At 49.5% G+C, this 21729-nt stretch overlaps 1 protein-coding gene across 3 annotated transcripts in view; it reads right to left on the reverse strand.

The window, feature by feature from the left end:
• The window catches only part of MAP2K6 (mitogen-activated protein kinase kinase 6), a 58326-nt gene that overhangs the window by 26357 nt on the left and 10240 nt on the right, over positions 1-21729 (reverse strand). For 2 of the 3 annotated variants that reach the window (XM_054846744.1, XM_054846743.1), the window contains exons 2-7: positions 6860-6926; positions 5858-5906; positions 3643-3756; positions 1948-2067; positions 1030-1146; positions 553-604 (exon numbers count right to left, since the gene is read on the reverse strand). In XM_054846744.1, the coding sequence (XP_054702719.1) occupies positions 553-604; positions 1030-1146; positions 1948-2067; positions 3643-3756; positions 5858-5906; positions 6860-6926 (519 nt within the window). Of the gene's footprint in view, positions 1-552; positions 605-1029; positions 1147-1947; positions 2068-3642; positions 3757-5857; positions 5907-6151; positions 6216-6859; positions 6927-21729 lie in introns of those variants that run through there. The other variant, XM_054846745.1, reaches the window with a different exon arrangement.

The raw sequence follows: 21729 nt of genomic DNA on the forward strand, positions 1-21729 counted from the left end.
TTTATGAATTCACTTGAGGCTATTTCAGATATCAAACCATTGCTGACAGAAGAGGATGAGGATGGTTAGGTCACCACGTGAGGGATCATGCCAGCACGGAGACACCTCTCACTGCATGTCAGCATGGAGCTGCCAAGCTAAGGGAGAAGCCTTCAGAGCCCACCAAGGTCAGACAGAAAAGTCTGTTTTAATTTTGCAGAGGTGTTGAAGCAGACCATGGATTTGGACCATGTGTTAGAGAAATGCAGTCCTGGGGGAAACAGCCCTTTCTCTGCCAGCACCGTCAGGCTGGAGCTCGCTTCTCCTCCACCTCGGGGAAACGCGGGGACCAGCACGCAGTTTTTAAAGAGCAAACCAGCAGACTTTTCCTCTGACTAGGTTTTGCTAATCATGAGATGCTGGGGAATATTTTTGCTGTCAAAGGCCCATTTTATCTCAGGTATTTTGGGAGCCCTGTGCCTGGCGGCAAGGCCAGCCCTTGTGAAGCTGGGAGCAAGCGGCGCGGGGTAGACAAGACACCAGCATGGTCATGGCTGTGTGCCTGGCACTTACCTCTGTGGATCACGGAGAGCTTACTGTGTAGATGTTCTAGTGCTTTTACGATCTGAAACAGCAAATCCAGAGTGAATCACAGCTGGCAGCACCATGATGTGGAGAAAATGCTACCTGGCTTCACCCACCCCATCCTCACCAGACCTGCTTGTCCTGCATGCCCACAGCAGCCCGCAGTGACAGCGGGTACCCAGGGGTCTCCCAGGGGCACCAGGACCCTAACAGAAAGGCAAAGGAGCTACAGGGCCCTTCCCACATGTAACATTGTGCCACTTCCCAACTACGTGTACAGGCACATTTTGGGTTATTCGTGGCTTATAAATAACTTCCCCTCAGACCAAATACTGGAAGCCAGCTAGGAATGTCCATGGACCATGCCCTTCCCGGTGCAAATACAGCAGGGACGCTGGGTAATGCAGGACTTGGCGTAGAAGTGTAACACCCTTTCCCTTCCCTCCTCACCCTGCTAATACTCACAGAGACAGCTATTTTTCCTAAGATGTCCTCAGGAATCGTCAGCCCTTTGTCAATGACGTGTTTGTAGAACTTGTCCAGTGAGGTATCCATCAGCTCCATGCAAATCCATACGTCTCCCTGGAGGATAAAGAAAGCAAATATCTGCCTACTGGAATGAAGCATCCTCTCCTTTCCTTTCACATGCAAAGGTCTTCTTTGGCACTTGCCCTTTGCTGTCCTGTTTGCCTCTTCCCCATCTTTTAAAACTCACTCAGCAAAACTGTGCTGGGCTTTCTTTTCCCCTCCTCTCCAGCTGGAATTAAGTGCTGTCCGCCTTCCCTACCATTTAGGGTGTATTTTCTGCTGTCTTTTCCCAAAGCAGAGTCATGGTGATTTAGAAGCCCAGAAAGTTATCAGGACTGAGGCTCCTACATGTTCAGGTCACAGCAAATGCTCAGCCAGGAACAGTTCAGCTCTGCAGAGCTATGCTTAAAACGCTTCAATAAATCTTGATTTTCAGACCTTTCCACATTTTTCCTCCACGTGGCTTTCTCATTGCAAGTCAGGACAACATTAACACTAACAGACCAGGCTGTGAGTTGGTGTCCTCAGCACCCAGCCATGTCCATCGCTCAAACCCACCACCAAGCCCCAAGGTCTCGGCACAGGGGCCTCGCGCATCCCTGGCTCTGGGGCTTGGCTGCCCTTGGCTCCTCCTCGCATGGGACCGTGTCCCTCCTCGCTCGCCAAGAAGTAACTTAGGCTTAGTAACTTAGATCCTTAGGCTGGGATTGAGCAAATCCCTATGGTACCAAGACTCCATGTCTAGATGGAGATTAAACCCCTGGCACTTGGAGGGAGTCTAAGTATGGGAATTCAGAGCCTGGGAGAGGATCCAGTCTCCCAGGGGCAGCGCGGCTGATCTCCAGGATGCCATACCTCTCGGAAAAGTGCCCCATAAAAGGTGACTGTGAAGGGGCAATCTACTGTCCTCATGGAGATATCCAGATCCATCAATAACCTCTTCTGCTCCTGGCTGTTCACTGTGGCTCGGATCCGCTAGAAGACAAAGAATTTTAGCATTGGCTGTCAGCACCTCTGTACCACGCTGCTGCTGCTGCTGCAGGGGACTCGCCACAGCCATATCCATGCTGGCCACCAGTGCCTTATGTCACGCCTTGACCCTTTTATCACATCTTTTTGTGTTACCCTTTATCATATCTCTGTGACATAGGCACATCACAAGCACAGCCCCATGGCAGGAGCACGCTGGTGCCACAGAAGGCAATGGTGGATGAAAGGGTGTTCTCACCTCAGCCCAAACTGCAGGTGATTTTGCTCTTCCCTGCAAATGCCACTCTTTTTGCAACAGCCAAAAGTCACTGTGGCTTGGGAGACGAGAGAAGGGAGCAAGAAATCAAATTCCAGGCTGGTGCAAACCCATGACTTTTGGAGCTGCAGCGGACATCTCTTTACATCAGCAGACTTTGGGCACGAGAGAGGGCCTGGCAGCCAGAGCCCATGTGCTCCCCATGGCTTTGGAAAATGGACATTTCCCAGGGAAGAGATGTCATTTAGGTGAAATACCTGGAGACCCTCAGCTGGGAAGCACCACAAAGGGCCATGGCACAGTCCCAACCCAGGTCACGCACATATTCCAGGCTCCTTGGCCAAAGCCACTTGAGGTCAGTAATGTGATAGAATTAAACTGTTCCGCATCGCAGATGCAAGTAATAACCTGAATGTTCCTGCCATACCCTCTTCAGATCTTCCACCATACTCAGAGAGATCTTTTGCAGTTTGGTGAACGCTAAAGCAAATGAGAAGACCAAATGCAGAGCACAGAGGCCCTGCATCCACAGCAAAGTCTATTCATAACTGAGGAGCTAAGACTTTTCCTTCAGTTTGCTCATAGCTTCCAGCTCTGCATCTTTTTTTTTTCTTTTTTCTTATTCTGAAAGGAAACTTGAGCTAAAATTCAGCCAAGCAAAAATTGGTCCTTCTGAAAATACAACTTTTCCCACGACTATTTCCCTAAGCTGCAAGCTTATGAGTCTAAACTGTTGTTATGAAAACTTTTCATAATTGTATCTACAAGCCTGTCATGAATCAAGATCCCACTGTAGCAGACAAAATGTGAAAATCCCAACAAAAATTTCCTGTTCCAAACAGACTAAAAAAGTCCCAGCTGATAAAAATGATCTTATGCAACTGAATTTACAGTACACTCTTCTTTACATTACAATTAGTGTGCAGAGCCCTGAATCTGAGGGTGTATCTCCATCAGAAAAAAATATGGATTTTTAAAAAATGATGGCAAATAGCTTTTAAAATCCTAGCGAAAACAGGAATGTTGTAGATATAGACAAACGATATGTTTGTACGTGCCACGATGCTGAAAACACGTTGAACATCATACTTATTAAAACACACCCCTTTTCTTGGTTAAATGGCCCAAATCTACCTCGGCACTCTTTGCCCCTGTGTAGAGAGAGGATTTCATGAGGAAAGAAGTCAATCTCAGTCAAGGCATGCATCAGAACGAGCAAGATTAGAAACGTGCACGAACGAGAGCGCAGAGGGTGCCCAGACACGACGATACACACAGAAAGCACCTCGGGAGGCTCACTCTACCTTCACTGCCATGATCTGCCCGCTAGGCATGTGCCGCATCTTCTCCACCACCCCGTACGCACCTCGTCCCAGCTCGGAGATGGGCTCCAGGTCATCAGCTTTCACCTCAAAGTTCTGCGGGGTGAAAAAACCCATCAGCGTGAAGGTGGCCACTACACAAACGTGCTATGCAAGGAGCGAAACGCCCCTAAAATCTAGCTCTGCTCAGCACGTAATTTCACCTCTGTGCATCCCCCTCCCCATCTGTCTTCATGAGGCCAGAAACAAAATCATGGTCCTCAGGGGCTGTCAGGAGGATTAACTACCGTGCAGGAATTAGGAGAGTTCTGAAGAGGACATGCCTCGTAACGGCATGAGCAGGGAGCCTGTGTCGACAAGCATCCTGAGCAGGGGAGGCACAGGAAGGACCGTTCCTTTGGTGGGATGCTCTTCCCCCCGGCCACCCGCACCCCAGTGCCCATCCTGCCTTTAGCTGCCAGCACTTTCAGCTTCCTCATCCTCTAAGGGCTGGATGGAAAACACCACGGCAGCTTCTCCCCTAGGAATCACCTCCAGCCTTTTTTTTTTTTTCCCCTTCCATTCTCCTCCTCCCACAAACAATCATGGAAATATCTCCATTTTTTTTAAGGCCTGTGAAAGCATTTTTCTCCAGATCTGTAGGTGGGCCAAATACCACATGAGTGTGCCCCATTTCTACACCACGGAGGATTTGTTTTGTCTAGCATTCGAGATCTCTTTCTCCTGGCCTTACACAAAGGATGACTTTGTTTGGAGCCCTGCATTCTAACCTGCCCTTCTCCTTTCTGCCGCGATATTGTGCAGCAGCTCTATTTTTCGCTTATTATTATTTTTGGATGTTTAAAATATGCCTTCGCTACTAAAACCAGCCATTTTGTTTGCTGAACGCACGACCACATCAGTCAATCATCCTACAGAAAGAAGCGGGTTATAATGAACTGATTCACAGTGCATAATCCCACACCGTTTTTTGCCGGCACAGCAGAAAAAAACCTGTAGCCTGAAACGTGCTGGCCGGGGATGCCGCGGCGTGCAGGGCCCGTACACTGCGTTACTGTGCGCTCGGGCATTCACTCGCAGCTACGTCGCCTGCAAAAAGGAGCCCTGACTAACAGTTTTGTGTTACGGCAGAGATTTAAGCATCTCTGACGGCCAGACACTGCTCCTACTGTTCAACAGGACCCTCTCCAGAAAAGCACTTTGACTTTCTCAAGGCCACTCTTAAATTTAGCAGCAGAGTTTGAAGGGAGAGGAGGGAAAGTGGCTTTCCCTCGGGATCGGGGGTGAGTGCAGAAAGGCTGGTGGAGGAGGGAGCGCGTCCTAAAGGAGCTTGGCTGGACAAACAGGTAACAGATCTAGGGGAAACGCGAGCCATGGCACGTTGGTCCCGTCGAGATAGCCACATATCTGCACCCGTAAAAAAGACTGAGCTCTGGCTTTTACAGGTGCGTTTCTCTTCGCACCGTCCAGTATGGGCTCCCGGCCTCCGCGCGTGGAGCCTTTGGGGAGCGCTCGAGCGTTTCCTCGTCCCTGGGACCGCAGGGGAGAAATGGTTTTCTTGGAGCGGGCGCTTGCTCCAGCAGCAGGCATTTTCTCTGTCTCAGTGCTGCCCCATTTTGCTCCAGAGGCATCTCACACTCTTTCCACCTTCCAGCCCCTGCTCCGTGCCAGGGAAAATACAAAATCCAAATGAAAGAAAAGTATCCAAAGATAGACATTATAAAACACTACTGGATTAGCATTTCACTTCATAAATTAACTCGCTGACACCGAGACCTATCTTTTGCACCTAATAAATTTATTGCCCAGCTTTAAAGTGCTTTTATGAATGCTGCTGTGCCATTTTCTCCTATCAAAATAGCTGTCCTCGGTTTTATTTTTTCCATGCTATTTTTTAGAACATCAGGTGGACTGCTTTCCATGCTGTCAGAAGGATTTGCTTCCAGGACAGGAAGATCTATCCTGAGTTAGACTCCTGATGAGATGGCCTTCAATATTAGCGAAGGGAAATACTTTGGATGAAAGCCTTAAATCAGCAAAGGAACTGCAAAGGAGAGTAAAATCTGCTGTCAGCAATCCCTTTGTTTTATAATCGTTATTTCCAGGGGATTAGCTGCACCTTACTGAGGCAAGGCAGGAATTTCCAAGGTGGAAAACATGAAGGGGACCGAGGTGTCACCATAACTCCTAGTCTTACCTCCTCGCCAATAGAGATGCAAGCTTTGGAGTCTAGATCTCTGGGTGGCCTGCAGGAGAGAAAAGGGAAAAGATGTGAAATGTTCTTTGCAAAGATCCTTTTTCCCTCAATGAGTAAATACAGCCCCGTGGGCCCCCAGGCCGTCCCCTTGCACCAGCAGGCCAGCAGCCCTCGCAACCCTGAGCAGCCCAACCAGTCTCCTGGCTTTGCAGGATCAACAGCTGAAGCCAAAGATCCAGAAAGTCACCCCAAAAAGGGGTCAGGAAGGAAGCCGCTGGAATTGGCATTTCTCACATCCAACTTCCTTGTGCAGGAACCCAGAGAGATTCATCGGGGAAGGCAAGCCAGGTGGCAAGCACCGAATCTCTGCCAGCCTGTGTGAAAAATAGATTAAACGGGCATAAAGGTCTAAACCCACTGTAAATGATTACCCAAGTCACACAGCACGGGTTAACGGGCTAATAAAAGTCCATCCTCAAGGAAGTGAAGAAAACCAAGCAGGCTGGAGTTGCACAAACTGCCTTAAAAACACAGGGTTTTCTTTTGCAAGGCCAAGTATGTGGGGAAGGGGATGCATTCTTACGCCTTGACCGAGCGCATGTTACTCAAACTGGGTGGAGGAAGTGCCACATCAGTTAAAATCGGGTGCCCATTCTTTTTTTTTCCATTTCCCGGGCACATCATTAAGCAGCACATGTACCACGGGCAGTGATGGGTAGGGGGCGATGGGCCGCCACCCCCTGCTTCTGCCTGGGGCTACAAAAGAAATACAAGGGCTGTTAAGTTACTATCCTCCCTAATGGTGCCAAAATTAACCTAGGCGTTTTGCCCCTGTTCCTCGTGTGGGGTCCCTGTTACCCCAGACCTGCGAGCACGGCCCCGGGTGCTGGCTGTGACCGGCCACCGGCCCCTGGCCGTGGCAGCGCAGGCGCTAGCAGAGGCTGGAAGGCAGCTGGGGTTCGTGGTTTTCTTTTTATTCTCCCTTAGTGTTTGCAGACTTACGTGGAGCTTGTCTGTGGTTGCTCAAATGCTTCTTTAGGAATTTTCAGCCCAGGATTTCTCTTCTTGCCTGTGAAACAAGAAAGAGGCAGAATTAAAGAAAGGCGCTTTTTTGTTGTTGTTTTGGTTTGGTTTAATTCACGAAACACAGCTTGTCTATATTTGTTGACCTTATTTAACATAAATGCCCGGCCAGGCTGGTGGTGTAGACTCAGGGCACAGGGTTCAAAACATAAAGTGCCTTTGTTCAGCAACGCTTCATTTAGACCTGCAAGGTCTGGCTGCCAGCTTGGTCCAGAAAAGAGGCAAGAGCTCTGGCAAAGGCAGGCCATGTGAAAATGCAAAGTGAAAGGTATTTCTCCTTTGTCAGCCCTACCCACGTAGGATCCCTTAAAATGCTTCTTAGATTTTTAAACCATTCCAGATACATAACTGTGAACCCTGGCAGGATTAAAAATCTTTTTTTTTTAAATTGCATCTGAAAGTCCAGAACCAGATTCTGATTCTGTTTAAATGGATGTTTCACCTCTTGGTCATTAATGTTGTGCAAACCCAGCAAAAATAAAGCAGAATTAAGTCTGCAGGCTTCAAAGCCATTTGTTTCAGTTCACACTGACCAGCCAAGCTTTTCTGAGCTGGATGAAGCTCAAGCTCTGAAGCAGTTCAAATGCAGGCTCTCCTGTAAAGGGGGTCCAAGCCGGCAGACACAAGAGCCAGGCAGACTAGAGAAATACAAGAACGTTTTTATGACTAAACATATACAGCCACATTTCAGCACGGGGTTTTGAATTCATGGATAAAATAACCCGAAAACATAAGTCATGTCACCAAAACCCCAAGATAAACATCTGGCTGTTTGGCTGTGTAATAAAATCCCTGGTCCCCCCAAAAATGGCACAACCGTCTAATTTAGGTGTTAAACATTTTTAACCTAACAATTTATATCAATTACTGTCTTTCTTTTAAGCATAAGTTTTACTCTCTATTCCCAACGGTCTCTTTCAAACTTTACCTATACGTGTTTGAGTTTGTTTCTCCTCTTGACACAAACTCATGTCAACAGATGTCTGCGCATCCCACTGCCGGAGGGGTGCTAGATCAAAGTGCAGGCACTCAGAACTCAAAATGACCTTTCTGAAGCAATTAGTCAATTCAGATTGCCCATCTTTTCTTTTTTTTAATCTTTTTTTTTCTCCCTTGTCTGCTCCAAAAGACAGGATCATGCTCACTCCTTTTGGCAAAGAGTCATTCCAGGATGGGACAGGCTGCGACAACCCAGCTGACACCTCGTGGGAAAAGCATTTATTGGAAACCTCTGTGCACACATCCTATTGTTATTAGACATCAACAGAGCTGCAAATTTACAAAAGGAAAAAGAAAAAAAAAAGGCCAATTCTCTGCTCCAAGGAGCTTCCAGTCTAACACAGAAAAGGCAAAATAAAAGAAGCAAGGTCACTCAGAAGCATGAAGAATGGCTTTCAGTTTTCCCAAGAGGTAAAAGCTGGTCTGTAAGGAAGTAAAAATCATTGTAAAAACAAGTGGAGGAATTCCTACAGTTAGCAGAGCTGTTCTTTGATCCTTTTCCTTCTAGTTTTCTTAGTTGTACTACAAAGGTCTCTAGAAGGCACAAGTGAGAAGCAAGCCCTGCTGCGCTAGATGCTCCAGATACCATTTCTTGCCCGAGCTGTGCCAAGCGCACATCGGATCCAACAGGATGCTAAATGGGTAACGGTGTTCTTGATGTTGTCATGTTTTAGCTAAAAAAGGAATCTCAAAAATACAGGTCTTGCAGCGCAGGGAAACAAAAACCCTGTTTCTCTGGCAATGTCTAAGTCTGCCATCCCAGTGACCTCTCTGTCTCCAAAAACCTGCCTGCATCCTCTTGCAGTTCAAGCAAACAAGACAACCACAGGCGCAAGAAAAGCAGAATCTTCATCCTTATTTTGCACTTGGGAATCAAGACACAGAAATTCGCTGACTTGCCACGGAGACAGGAACTGCCTCTTTAGCTCTAGAGCTGAACTCTTCCTGTTAACACTCACCAGCCGTCTCTTGGAATGCTTCTACACATCGACCAGCCGTCCCCACTGCTGCCATGACATTCACCCAACAACCAAAATAAAAAGAGAAACAAGCACAAATTTGCTCTGTTCTTTCCTTTTCTTTTCTCTTTTTTTTTTTTTTCCCTTTGTGGATTTGCTTGCACAATCCCATGTGCCATACCTGTCCCTCAGGAAGCTCTGGGAGGGTGAAAACGGACCTACTGGAAATGAACCTAATTTGAACGTGAACCAAAACAGGTTGTGCAGCGTTTAATCTTACCATGGTTCACAAGTGGTGTCAGCAGAAGAACTAAGTAGCAAAATGCCAAACCCAAATAAATATTAAAAGCCTTCCGCCTTCTGGTGAACTAAAATCGGCACTTTGGGGAGTTTATTTTCCTTGTCTCTTCTTCACAGAATACAATATTTTGAAACTTTGCCATTTTTCTGAAGCACAATCTGTTCGCCTATTCGAGTTGCCAAGACACAGACACAGTTTAACGTTCTTTGGGGTTTTCTTTTCAAGAAAGAAGAAAGCAACAACAGTAGCAAGAAGAAAACACGGATTTCACGACAGCACCAGGAGAAGGGATTGCAAACGGGAATTACCACGGCCGGGACTCGCACCCGCAGCACCAACAGCTCCTGCGGGATCCGCTCACGGTGCGGAGGGGGAAAGCAGTTACTCCCGCACCGCAGCTCACCGCGTGGTTATTTAATGAAAGTCTCAGGCTGCGATCAGGCGATTTCATGCCTCTCAGCTGGCTCAGGCAATATTTCTGAGCTCCTTTTGTTACAACATGCAAAATGCTTGTCTCTCCAAGCCTTCTGGGGCCAGTGCCTGCAAGTGTCTTGCAGGAAGCATCAGCAATCCAGAACGTGACATTGCCTTAAAACCAGAAGCGTGGAGCAGCGGTCAGCACCGCTCTGCAGAGCCATGGCTGTCACCCCGGCAGGCTGCAGCGGGGTGCAGGAACGGGGGTCCCCCCCTTGCCCCATCCCCCGGCTCCCAGCTGCATGGGGGGGCTCAGCTGAGGCTCTGCAGCTGCTCCAAAATACGAGGGTCCAGGTCACATATGCTTGAAAGAGTTTCTTCCCAAAGGCAAATACTGACACTTAGAGGGCTTTTTTTTTAAGAAAAAAAATAAAATTGGAAGCCCCAAGATCAGTTCTCTTCAATAGTAACTGCCAAGCAAGTATCTCACTGTCAAAGTAATATCCCCCAGTTTACCACAGCAGACATCGGCTTTGAAGGACACCGCCGTATTAAACTGCACTTCGCAGGCAAAGTCATCCGTACAGGAGCTCAAAATGTGGGGGCAGCTTAGTAACATACAAAATTGGATGTTACCTGTTCCATCCACCAGAAAACAGTATTTTTCATAGTGTTTTTATGAATCATTATTATTTTTTAGCTTTGTTTCCTGAAGAAAATCACCACGTGTGTATTGGACAGTCTGTGTCCCCTGGGGCAAGTGTAAATCCACCGGCCAATTTCAGCCCTATCTGACAGAGAAAATTGAGCTTTAAGAGATTGCAAATCTGATAAAAACTGGTGACTAAATAAAGATGTCCCCAACTCAGAGGCAGGCTGAAGCTCAAAAGCAACCCATGGCAGAGACCAGGCATCCAGGCTCAAGCTGTGCAGAAGCCGCGGGTGTCTCAGACACCAAAATAACAGCACGAGGCACAAACCAGCAGGGGCCTGAGCATCGGTGCGGGGGGTTCACTGGAACGCCTTGGGATTTGCAATAAGGAAAGCCCCAATGAGCCATCATACGAAGCAGAAAGTCTACACGTGGCTCCTTCTGCAAAAGGTTCGCGGTCCTGGTTGATCAACAGATGAGATCGTACATCTGCTCCCCAGCATCCAAAAAGTCATGAGTTTTCTGTGTAAACAACCACTGGTGGCTTTCTGGTCTCCGAGCCTTCAAGCTAAAGCTCATTTGAGAGCTCTCCCTGCAATTTTCCACACGGAGACTTCCACAAGCACTTGACTCAAAAGCCAAGCTTTAAAAATAATTGAGGGAAAAAAACCGACTGGTTTGGAGCAATGCTGAGAGACATCTCCAGAACCAAGTTTTGATTCAGCAAAACATCCAGGGTATCCATAACGTTAAGCACAAGCTTAAATCTATTTTTTTTTTAAACGAAGCAATTACCCGCGGTAAATATTGAACTAGAGTGCTGGAGAAGTTGCCACCTTTAAAAACCTTTAAAAACCCCTCAGTGCTTGCTTGGCAAGCGCACTGATCAGGCCAGCAGGAACGCAAGCCGTCAGCCGCAACCCCGCTGCATCCTTCTGTGCCTTCCGCACGGGCACCGCACCAGCCCCAGCGAGGCAATGCCAAGAACGAAGTGAGGTCTGCAAGCAAAATTGTAATAGGAAAAAGAAAACCTGACTTAATGAAAAGACATTAAATACTTCCCTGTGAAGGTCTTAAACCCAATTCCTGAGGGAGGGGAGAAAAATACAACTTCCAGTGGGCTTGTTAACCTCTTCCCAGCAGCACTGACAGGGCGTACAGAGAGATTAATGCTGCTAGCCCCTTTCAATTAGGGCAGCGTTAAACATCAATATTGAAAAAGGAAACTTCAAAGTTTCACAGCAGAAGGGTAGGAAGCATAACAGAGAAGAATAAAGAAAGGGAAGACAGAGGAATTCACTACCCACATATGCTGTTACAGAAAATAAACTTTTACTTCTGAAGGAAAATCCCATTCCCCAGTCTCCGGACTTTTCGTTCAGCGAAACACTTTTTATGATATAATCCAAAAGTAAATGGTTCCTTGCCACAAAAAGCTCCTATTTCCTTCAAAGGATATTAACCAGTTCTGTCTTCACCACAATTTATTATTAAAGCTGTGTTCCATAGCCATGTAGCAACACTTCCTTTCAAATAACACTCTTTAGCATATAATTTGCTGGTAAAATTTCACAGGCGGGAAATGCCTCTTTCTCCCATTTTTTTAAGAGATAAAAGTGGCTCATTTACTATTCCTGTCTTTCCTACGGATTTTTTGTCTGATTTCTTGAAAGGTTTTGAAAGCCAAATGATCTGCTTTTCCCCTATCAGCTGTGTAAGCAAAACCCCCACCCCTACAATGAGGGCAAAATGGAAATGCTCGGTGTGTTTCCATGGAAGAAGAGTGAATCAGCATCTCGTGGGCTCTGCAGGACCGAGCCCTGCACCACACGGCCGCACAACCGACGTCTCCCCTGACACCGACGTGCCACTGCACCCACGTTGCAGTGGGAAAGGACCCATGGCCACGGCTTAGGTGCTAAACCCCAAACTGAGATGGTTCTTGCAAAACCAAGAAATTAAGATTAACTTTTTTTCTTTTTTTTTTTTTTTGTCCCAGATGCCCTGGAAATGCCCAGCAGGAGACAGCTCTTCATGCAAAGACTTGGTCTTCAACTGCGAGCCATGCTGCCAGGGCTGTACCTAGACTCATTTTTACAAGCTGGCTCCATTCCAGCTGAAATGGAGATCAAGTCACAAAGAACAAACACAAATGGGTGCAAATTCATGAACTAGCCACTTCCGGTGGGTTTAGTAGTACGAATGTATCTTCCCAGAGGCAACCCCACTCCCCTTCCCATGGGTTGTTGTGGCCTCTCCACAGCCATGACCACAGTGCCTCCTGCATCACCGCTGCCTTCCTCCGTAGGCTTTGGCTGTGTGAAAGTGTTGGTGACAGTGGTCTGGTGGCTGGCCTGGGGAGGCACGAGGGAAGTCCTCTGACCACTTCTGCCTCCATGGTTGGGTTGTGTGTCCTGGTAACCCTTTGGTAAACCACGTTGTGCGATGCTCAAAGCAGGGTGCCAGGGACAGGGCAGGCAAGTGCCTGAGCTGTGCCCACCACCCAGCCTGTAAATGCAGAGCTTTAGCCAAGCCCTAGTTTCTGGAGAAAACCAAATGCTAGATGTTCATGTAAGCACCAACGATGGGGAAGCGGGCCTGAAAATCTGTTTTCCAACCCCTCACTGAGCCACAGGAAAAGAATTTAATGTGCAAGAGATTCTTAAAACCTCTTGCAGTTTCAACCAAAGGCCAAGGCAAGAGATGAATTGGATATTGTGCTTTATTTGCCTCCTTAAAATATAATTCAGCTGCTCTTGCCTTAGCCCTGTCGATAAATACGAGTGGCCAAGTGCCCCTGGCTGCTCCTCCATCACTGCCGTAAGCAACTGGATCGGTTGGAGGCAAACAGAGATACTCCAACGGGGAACATGGTATGTCCTCTGCACAGGACAGGGACGTTTCCTGCATGTTCTGTATCCGTGTCTTCCCTCGCGGTTGTTTGCAATAACTCCCTGGAAATGGCAAACTTGAAATCTGTTTCCTTAACAACTCATTTCAGGGCTGCTTGGGAGAAGGGAGCCGAGCCTGCCGCGGTCGTGGGGCTGAGACATCTCCCAGCTCCGGCTTTCTTCCTCTCGTTTTGGTGCCGTGGAGCTGCCAGCCCATTTGGTGGCCGTTGGCACATCCAGCTCTGAGCACACCATCACTGCTGCCAGCCCCATCACTGTGCCCCATGTCCACGCTGCAACCCACACCTTTATGTCCCAAGAATTTAAGCTTTTTTTTTTTTTCCCCCCCGAGAGGAACCGCATTTTGGGAGAGAAAGCGGCAAAGGCAAGAGCACTTTTACAACTGTTATGGATTTTGCCAACACATACTGGAATCAGGATACACCTGAAACACTGCACCAGGCGCAGAGATACCACGGGACAACCTGAATTTCCTCTGAACTCCTAGTCCTCTGCTCCCTCTCTTGGTGCTTTTCTCCAAAAATAAATAAGTCAATCTCATTTCATACCAAACCTGGAAATGCCAGCAGGGTAAATGGAGTGCTTGGGTCACTTCTCCTCGCTCTTCCCCTGCATCTCCTTTCTGGCTCTGCCTGATGGCTGAGACACATTGCACTGAGCAGGGGAACCTGCTCCTAACACCACCTCCCCGAGACCTAAACACAGCCAACACGCTGCCCCGACTGCAACCAAATTTGCTTTGGCAAAGAGGAGACAACCTCGGAGCCACAGCCCAGAGGCGGATACTTTCTTCTCTCAAAGTCAGTCTAAGCAATGAAAACACAGAGACAGAAAATCCCTGCATCTCCATCTGGAAACCTGTGCAGGAGGAAACCTTGACCCGTTGGCACAACACACGAGCAGATGATGCCGCATTCACCTTCCGTTTTAATTCCCCAGGCTCCTGAAGGTACGAAGAGCATGGCATGCCGCAGCCTGGGCACAGTTCACCCAGTGGCCGCGTACCGGCCGATCCCAAACCACTTGCCGATACCGTTAACACCCATATGACAACGCTGGAAATGTAATTTGCTGTCCTGCCCTGACGGCGGCCGTGCCCCAGCACCTGGCCGTGCCCCAGCACCCAGCCGTGCTGGCGGCTGCCCCCGGGGTTTCTTTGTCGCCGGGCTCAGCTCACTCCTATGATTCAATCCTGCAACCTGTAATAAACCCAGCACAGGAGAGGCCCCAAACCAAAATAGCAAGGCTTTTGCAAGGAGTGACTGAGGTGCACCGAATGAACCGCGGAGCAGAGGTTGTGCAATGTCTGCTCGGATCACGCCAGGGTTATTTGCGTCTCAGAGCCCGTCTCCGCTGCAAGAGCGAGCCGCGTTTTCAACTCGCGGCAGGTGACGTAGCTCAGCTCTGCTGAGGAACAAACACAATGGAGACAAAAATCTTCGGCTTTACTGCACGGTAAAATCACAAGGTCAGTCCTTCATGCCTGCCTCAAGATTGGCCTCCAGCAGGAGACGGCTTGGTGGCGAAGCTCTCAACAGCACAAGAACAAAACGCTGGAAGAAGGCGAAGCAGAAAGCTTTGCAATAAGGACTCCAGCAGACTAATCGCTGGATCCCGCGGTGCAGAAACATACAGAAATGTCACCAAACTGTGCAAATATCAGAACCTATTTGCCTGCCTTTCAATAAGCTCTGTATTTCAGTAATTCAATTTTGAAGGTAATTTCCTGATTCAGACTAATCTCTCTTGCTCTGCCCATTTTCCTCTTAACACATCCTGCAAAAGGGCTGCAGGCTGCTGTGTTTATTCGTGTCAATACAGAAACCAAGGGGATGCAATTTCTTCTTATCTATCTGCACATTTTGGTTATGAGAGTCTGTTTGTCGCTCTGATAAGACTGCATCTCTAAATTTTAGAAGAGTTAAGACCTTCTGAGTGTGAAGCGGAAGAGACACTTTGATAGAGATTAGACGTGAGATCCTGTGCTAAGACACGCACTGAACTCTGGGAAGAGGGCAAGGGGCTGATACAGCTTTTGGCCAATTCTGCACCCTCCTGTAGCCCCCCACCAAACAAAAGTGAGCCCCCCTGCAGCTCTAGCCCATAGGAGCTTGCAGGGAGCTCTGGGGTAATCACGTGCTGGAGCAACCTTCCAGCAGGTTTTGTGGGAAACCAACACCCAACGCCAGTTTTGAGATGAGGACTGGCCATCTGATGGAGGGTTTAATACAACACGGCTGCAGGGGAGAGGGTATGAGGGTTTAGGACGATCTTTTGTGTCCCACAGAAGTTGCTGTCACCTCACTGAGCTGTTTCATGGGCTCCAACACTGGCTTGGACCTTCCACTGCCGGGACCCTGGACTTCACTTCCCAAGTGGGCTCTGCCCCGGTATGTTCCCTGCACCCTGCTCCAGCGCTTGCTTGCAGGAATACCAGCGTGAGAGGAAACGGGGCCTTCAGCAACCATTTTCACGCTCACAGAACAACGAAGAGCAGCCACAGTTCAGAGGAAACGGGGAGGTGACAACAAACAGTTCTTCCAGATAACGTCCCTCCAGATAACGTCCCTCCAGATAATGTCCCTCCCCGGCCCAGACGCAGCATCACTCCCAATCTCAGCAAGGGAACTGCAGACACAGCGTGGGGCCACCCATCATGTTCCTGTTGAGCTGATGCCAGGACCACATTGGTATCTGCAGATGTGACAAGGCAAGGCAGAGTCCTCCCCTGACATCCTGCACTGCCGAGGCAGCCTTTAGATTAGTCAGCTTTTCTTCAGAAAACAAATGCAATGCAAAACAGCCCTAAATCCATTGTACTTCAGGTGCTAATGTAAGTGGGAGATGGTAGATACCAGAGTTTTGCCTGCCTACGGCTTTCAGCGTAGGGCACGAGAGACCTTCATATTAAAAACCCTGTTACAACACTTTGGCTGAACTCATCTGGCGTGTGCATCCAGCTGCTCAAACTGCAATGGCCTGGGGGAAAGGGCACAGCTCCTCCCAAACAGCAGAACCTCTGTGCAAACGGTGACAACATCGCCCAGCAGGAAAAGCACTCGATGCAGCAGAGCTGGGAGCGTCTGTTGTCAGGCAATTCCACCCAGGCTGGGGCTCGGCTGCCCCGAGCTGACCCCAGTACCAGCCCTGCCCCTGCACAGCTCTCCAGGGATCACCATCTTCCCGCTCGGTGCTGGGATCTCCCAGGCGGGTGCAAAGTGGAAATGGTCAGTTCTCTGCTGATTCACCCCAGCTGCAAGATGCTCTGCCAGGGACAGGCACTGCTTGTGATCCATCCGATAAAGAGGGGAGGAGGTGGTGGGCACACCAGGATGGGCATGCTCCAGTTTCAGCTCTAACGACCCCGTCCATGGCCACAGGCAAGGTAATCATGGAATCGCAGAATATCTCGAGTTGGAAGGGACCCATATGGATCTCATTGAGTCCAACTCCCAAAGTTGCACAAGCTTTGTTTGTGTGCATGTCCGCTCTCTGCCTAGCGTGCAGGTGTGCTGCAATAATGAATTAAGACAAAAACACTTCTGTTGCCTTGGGCTCTGACTCACATCCACCAAAGCAAAGGACTTCCATGGATGCAGACGTTGGCAGCCGCCAAAGGGTGCTGCCCACATTGTGCGGGGGGCACAAGGCAGCACAGGCTCACACCACAGCCCCGTTCCTCTTTGCAGGCTACTGCGAGTACTAACCTGAACCCATTGAAGTGGTTCAAGCTAAGGACGGGAGGGCAGCTCTGCTCTCCACCAGGCTTGTGAGACGTCTGCAACGCCTTTTAGCTGCAAGGAGACACCTGTCCATGCCGAGCCTGGGGCTGTGCCTTGATGCTCCGGACACGTTGGACCCTCCAGAGATGGTTGTGGAGGTGCATGCATAAAAACTCAAAATGCAAAATTCAGTGGTTTGCCTACACAACACCTCCATCTCCAATACTCTGATGGAAATCCTACAGGGACCTCTTCCTTCTCTCACCTTGCTTTGTCTAATTATTTTTCCACCCATGGAGTGGTGGGTGAACCCAAGCCTTCCTCATCATGCACAGAGAAAAGCCACTTCCACTCCTTTCCTGCCATCACACCACCTCAAATCCTGCAAATCGCTCACGGCTGCCCGACGTGAGGCTGTGAGAGCCAAAGGCAGCTAACAGCTCAGGGAAATCTTATTGGGGTCCAAGCGACACCAAAAAGGACTTTATTTTCTGCTCCTCGCGGTCGCTGGAGCGAGTCGCATCCTTCACGAGGCTCCTGCGCCTCTGGCATTCGGGCAGCTGCATCCTCCCGTTGCTCTGGGAAAGATGCGATGGTGGTGGAGACCCCATGGAGCAACAGAGGCTGTCGGGAGCCTCGTGGCCGCTCCCCTCGCCCCCGTTATCAGGAGAAATCACAGGAGTGGAGCTCCGGGGAGGGGAGCGGCGGGGCAGTCACTCCCTCCACTCACCAGTACACCATAAATCAAGCCCGTGCTTTCCCTCTGCCAAGGTCCGCTGGCTTCGCTGCCTCCCCATCCCAGAGCCTGTTTTCTTTGCTGCTTATCGCAAATTAGGAAATCCACAGGAACTGCAGGCCAGGGAAGCTGTTTGTCAAGAGCCTCCAGCCCTCGTGGGGATTTTTTATGAGAGACTTTTGGTTTAGTTGCTGCTTTGTTTTCAAACCCTCGGCTGTCTGCTTGCAGTGGGAGTTTGCTGGAATCAAAACTGGAGAAAAGCTCTTGGAATTCACCCGGGGAACAAAAGGGCTTTTGTGCAGGAGGATTTGGAGGACGCGGCTGCTTTCATTGCCGCTACCTTCATTTCTATTTTCTCCTTGCCAAAGAGCACCTGCCCGCGGCGCCGGAGGAGGTGGGCTGCTGCCCGCGCACGGGGCAGGGGGGGATGCGCAGGCAGGAGGACGGACGTCTCCTGTGCCCGCAGGCAGCGGAAGCAGAGCGCTGCAGGCAGAAGGGTGAAGCGCTTTCCAAACTTGCGTGCGTCGCAGCGTGCAAGGTTTACCACAGCCTTTCGGCCAAGCTTCGTGCTCCCTGCCCTGGCTCTGCCCCTCGCACGGGAGGCAGGGTGGGCTCTGCTCCTCAGCGCAGCCGCAGCACCCTAAAAAGTCTCCCAAGAGACGGGCAGGCTCTGCCGTGCCGGTGGGTGCTCCCACGCCATGCAGCCCCGTGGATGGGGGGCTGAAGCTCCCTTGGCCAACGTGTGAGCGGGGATGCTGTGGCATCACCCACAAGCTGAGCATCCCTCCTGGTACTCCGCTTTTTTTTTTTACTCCCCCTTATCCACTGAGATTTCACCTCAAAACGCCACAGTGAGTAACCACATGCAGCTACAGGGCTCTGACTGACTTCCCCCACGAACAGCTAGCCGGCAGCAGCAAGTCCGTACGCAGCGTAGAAGCCGGTGCCCTGTCTGCCTCAGCCACGGCGGGAGCAGGATTTGCCTTAAACCCACCAGTCCCAGCCCAGCTACAAACATTTCTACGCTTCCCAAACCCACCGCTCCCTGGAAATCTCGACACAGTAAAGGAGCATCCAATTCCTTTCCCCATTGCTCTGCAGAGCCCCAAAACCCAACTTTCTTAGGTCTGGCTGCAGGGAGGCGATAAGGATGCCCTCCCCATCACACAGACTTTTTGCTCGAGGTCTCCTTCCAGTTTCAATTTTGGTTTTCAGGTTTTTTAAACGTGCTTGGTGCAGCTGGGATATTCTCTCAGCGAGTCCTGCAAGGTGTTTTTAAAGAAGCATCGCTGGCAGAGCAAGGGCCCTGCAGCAGAGCTTCATTTCCCCTGAAAAAACAGATCGGTTTCTGCATCAGCCCCGCTGCCCGGGCGCCGAGGGGTGACAAGTCCAAGCACCCGGCAGAGCGGGCGAGCGGCAGCCACCCCGGCAGTGCCGGCACCGCGCTTTCTGAGCCAGGGCCTCTTGGAGCTGTCAGATGTGCTGCCAGCCCAGGGAAATGCAAATTGCTTTGGAAAACGAAGGTGACATTTCCACCCGCGTGCTGATTTCTGCTGTGCTGCAGACTCAAAAGCCCAATTCAGGCCTGCGGCTCCAGCTATGAAGGTTTTTATGTCTTGATGGTGCTTATATTTAAGCACGTGCTTACCGTGAGCGCACGTTCCTATTAAGGCTCTATTAAGTGCCAGGCTGAGCACGAACACGTACGTAAAGGCTGTGCCAGCCTGTTGTCTCAGCTTTTGCAATAGCTGCAGCAAGTATCTATCTGTCCCCTGGGCGCCCGGCTGCAGGCTTCAGCCCATTTTTTGGTCATACCCACCGAAAGGGACAACCCGCGCACGGGGACTGGTGGACGCTCCTCTGAAGCGGTGGTGTCTCCTCAGCGTCGCCCTCCCGTGCCCGAGGTGCTGCCCTGGAGCATCCGCTGGCGAAGCTACGTGGGCAAGCGCCGGGGCTTGTTCAGCCAAAATGAGTCAGGAGGCTTAAACCCGGGGAAAGCAGGACTTTCCTGAGCTGTGAGAGCTTGTATCTTATGTGAGCTATGGTTTTATTTCTGTTACCGGGTGCTCCTCATTTTACCAAGCACAGATTTAATTTGTTCAGCATATTGTAAATGTTGGACGTTTAAACTATGTCGCTATCAGCCATCTTCTACTGCCAAGGCACTGCATACAAAACTTGGGTTTATAATTTTCTGCTTATGAGTAAAGCCACCTTAGGACAAAACGGGCAAATTATGTTCCATAGAGAGAAACCTGCCTATTGATTTGGTCATTCTGTGAGTTATAGAGTATCGACAACTTTTATGACCAAATGAGAATGTCCATGAAGGAGGACTGTGCCACAAGCCATTTCTTCAGCGCGTATCCTCACCGTCTGCAGAAGGTCCCCGATGAACAGGAGAGCTACGTTAATCCACGTGGTCCAGCATCCACTGTGCTCCTCGGGGGAAAAGAGCACCTCTGGCTTCAAAAGGTTTAAACGGTGACAAGGTTGTACAAGACACCTCTAGACTGAAATCCTTCTCTTCAGTTCCCAAGTTGTGCTGTTCTGTTTGGCAGCTGGCAACTGTTTTGTTTCGACTAAAAGTGCTGAAGATAATTTTAGGACCACTTTCCTCTTCTGTGGTGCAAATAACGCTCGGAAGAATTTCAAATCAACGCCTAATTTTCTTCCCAGTGATATGCTGCTCACGCTCCGTCCTTCACTCACGGCTTGGGCCAAGCTGATAAACTGATTAGAGATCTGGTGGCAATCTCGCCCGGAGGTTTTCCTGCATTAGCACGACGCCACGGCACCTGCAGCACCGGCACGGAAGGAGAGGACCTGCTTCCCGACTTCACATTTTGTCACGGGGAATTTTTGTAAAGGCTCAGCCAAATATTGTGACTAAGTTTTCAACACGGTCAAGGCTTTGACCAACCTGCCTTTGTGCCATCCGACAGCTCTCTTTTGCTATTCTTTTTTTTTTTTTTTACTTCAGAGCTTATTTGCTTATTTTTGTACCAAAATTATTAAAGGTGGTATTTGACAGTTGTGGACGGCGCAGATGGGAGGAACTAACTCCTACTCCCTCTGCTGGCAATGCCTCCCAGCAAACGTGTAGGTCCTACTTTAAAAACACACAGGAACCCTATTCACAGTGAGAAGCCAAGGGCTACCGCAGGAAAGCCAAACCCACGTCCCGTCTGAGCCCCGACACCCACCCAGGTCTCCAGCACCACAACTTTGGGCACTACCCCAGCACCGGAGTAGGACAGGAGGCACTAAGGGCATCACTGCACCCCGTTTGCACCGTCAGCAATAACAGCAGCTGCTCCACGAAACCGCCGGCGGCAGAGATGGGCGAGAACCAGAGCTGCTCCACCACCACTACAACAGCAGCAAGCCTGTCCGACCAAGAATGTAAAGTCTCGGTCCTGCCACCACTTCAGCAATGTATCTTTGCACATGCAAGAAGTCTCAGAAGCTCAAAGCCATGCACGTGAAGGTCTGCAGGATGCAGAACAGCTCTCGGGGCTTCCAGGGAAGCTCTTTCAAGTTCAAACAGATTTTAGCCAGAGGTTAGAGAGCATGTACTTCTAGCTGTCCTTCCAGACACCTGCTAAGAGCATACACTTGCCTGCATGTCGTATAATAAAGCAAAGCAAGCAGTATGTAAAGAACAAAAGCCTTTCCCCAATTTTTATTATGCATTTTTTATTTCAGTTTGGAAAAAATGTTGAAGAAATGCATTATAGCATAGTACCCTGGCAGAAGACAGCAAGTCTTTTTTTTTTTTTTCTCTTCAATAAAGCGTCCCTGACACAACTGGGCAGATTTTTTTTCTATCCACATATGTCCACGTGGATCAAACCCTGTCAGGTTACATCTCTCCACCCAACCTTCTAAATCAGGAGCTGTAAATACAAAACTCCCTTTATGAGCCTTTCTATCAAAGCCTCCATAGAACTCCCTCTGCGAGGTTCAAGACTGTAGTTTCAGTTATACACATCCGTGCTCTCACACCGCTTTCTAAGTTGCAAGAACAGATAAGCAAGAGAAAGCAGGGTAGTGTAAATCATCTACACAGATCCATAATGTCCATCCTACTT

This window comes from Grus americana, chromosome 18 (genome assembly GCF_028858705.1).
Source record: "Grus americana isolate bGruAme1 chromosome 18, bGruAme1.mat, whole genome shotgun sequence".
NCBI classification, from domain to species: domain Eukaryota; kingdom Metazoa; phylum Chordata; class Aves; order Gruiformes; family Gruidae; genus Grus; species Grus americana.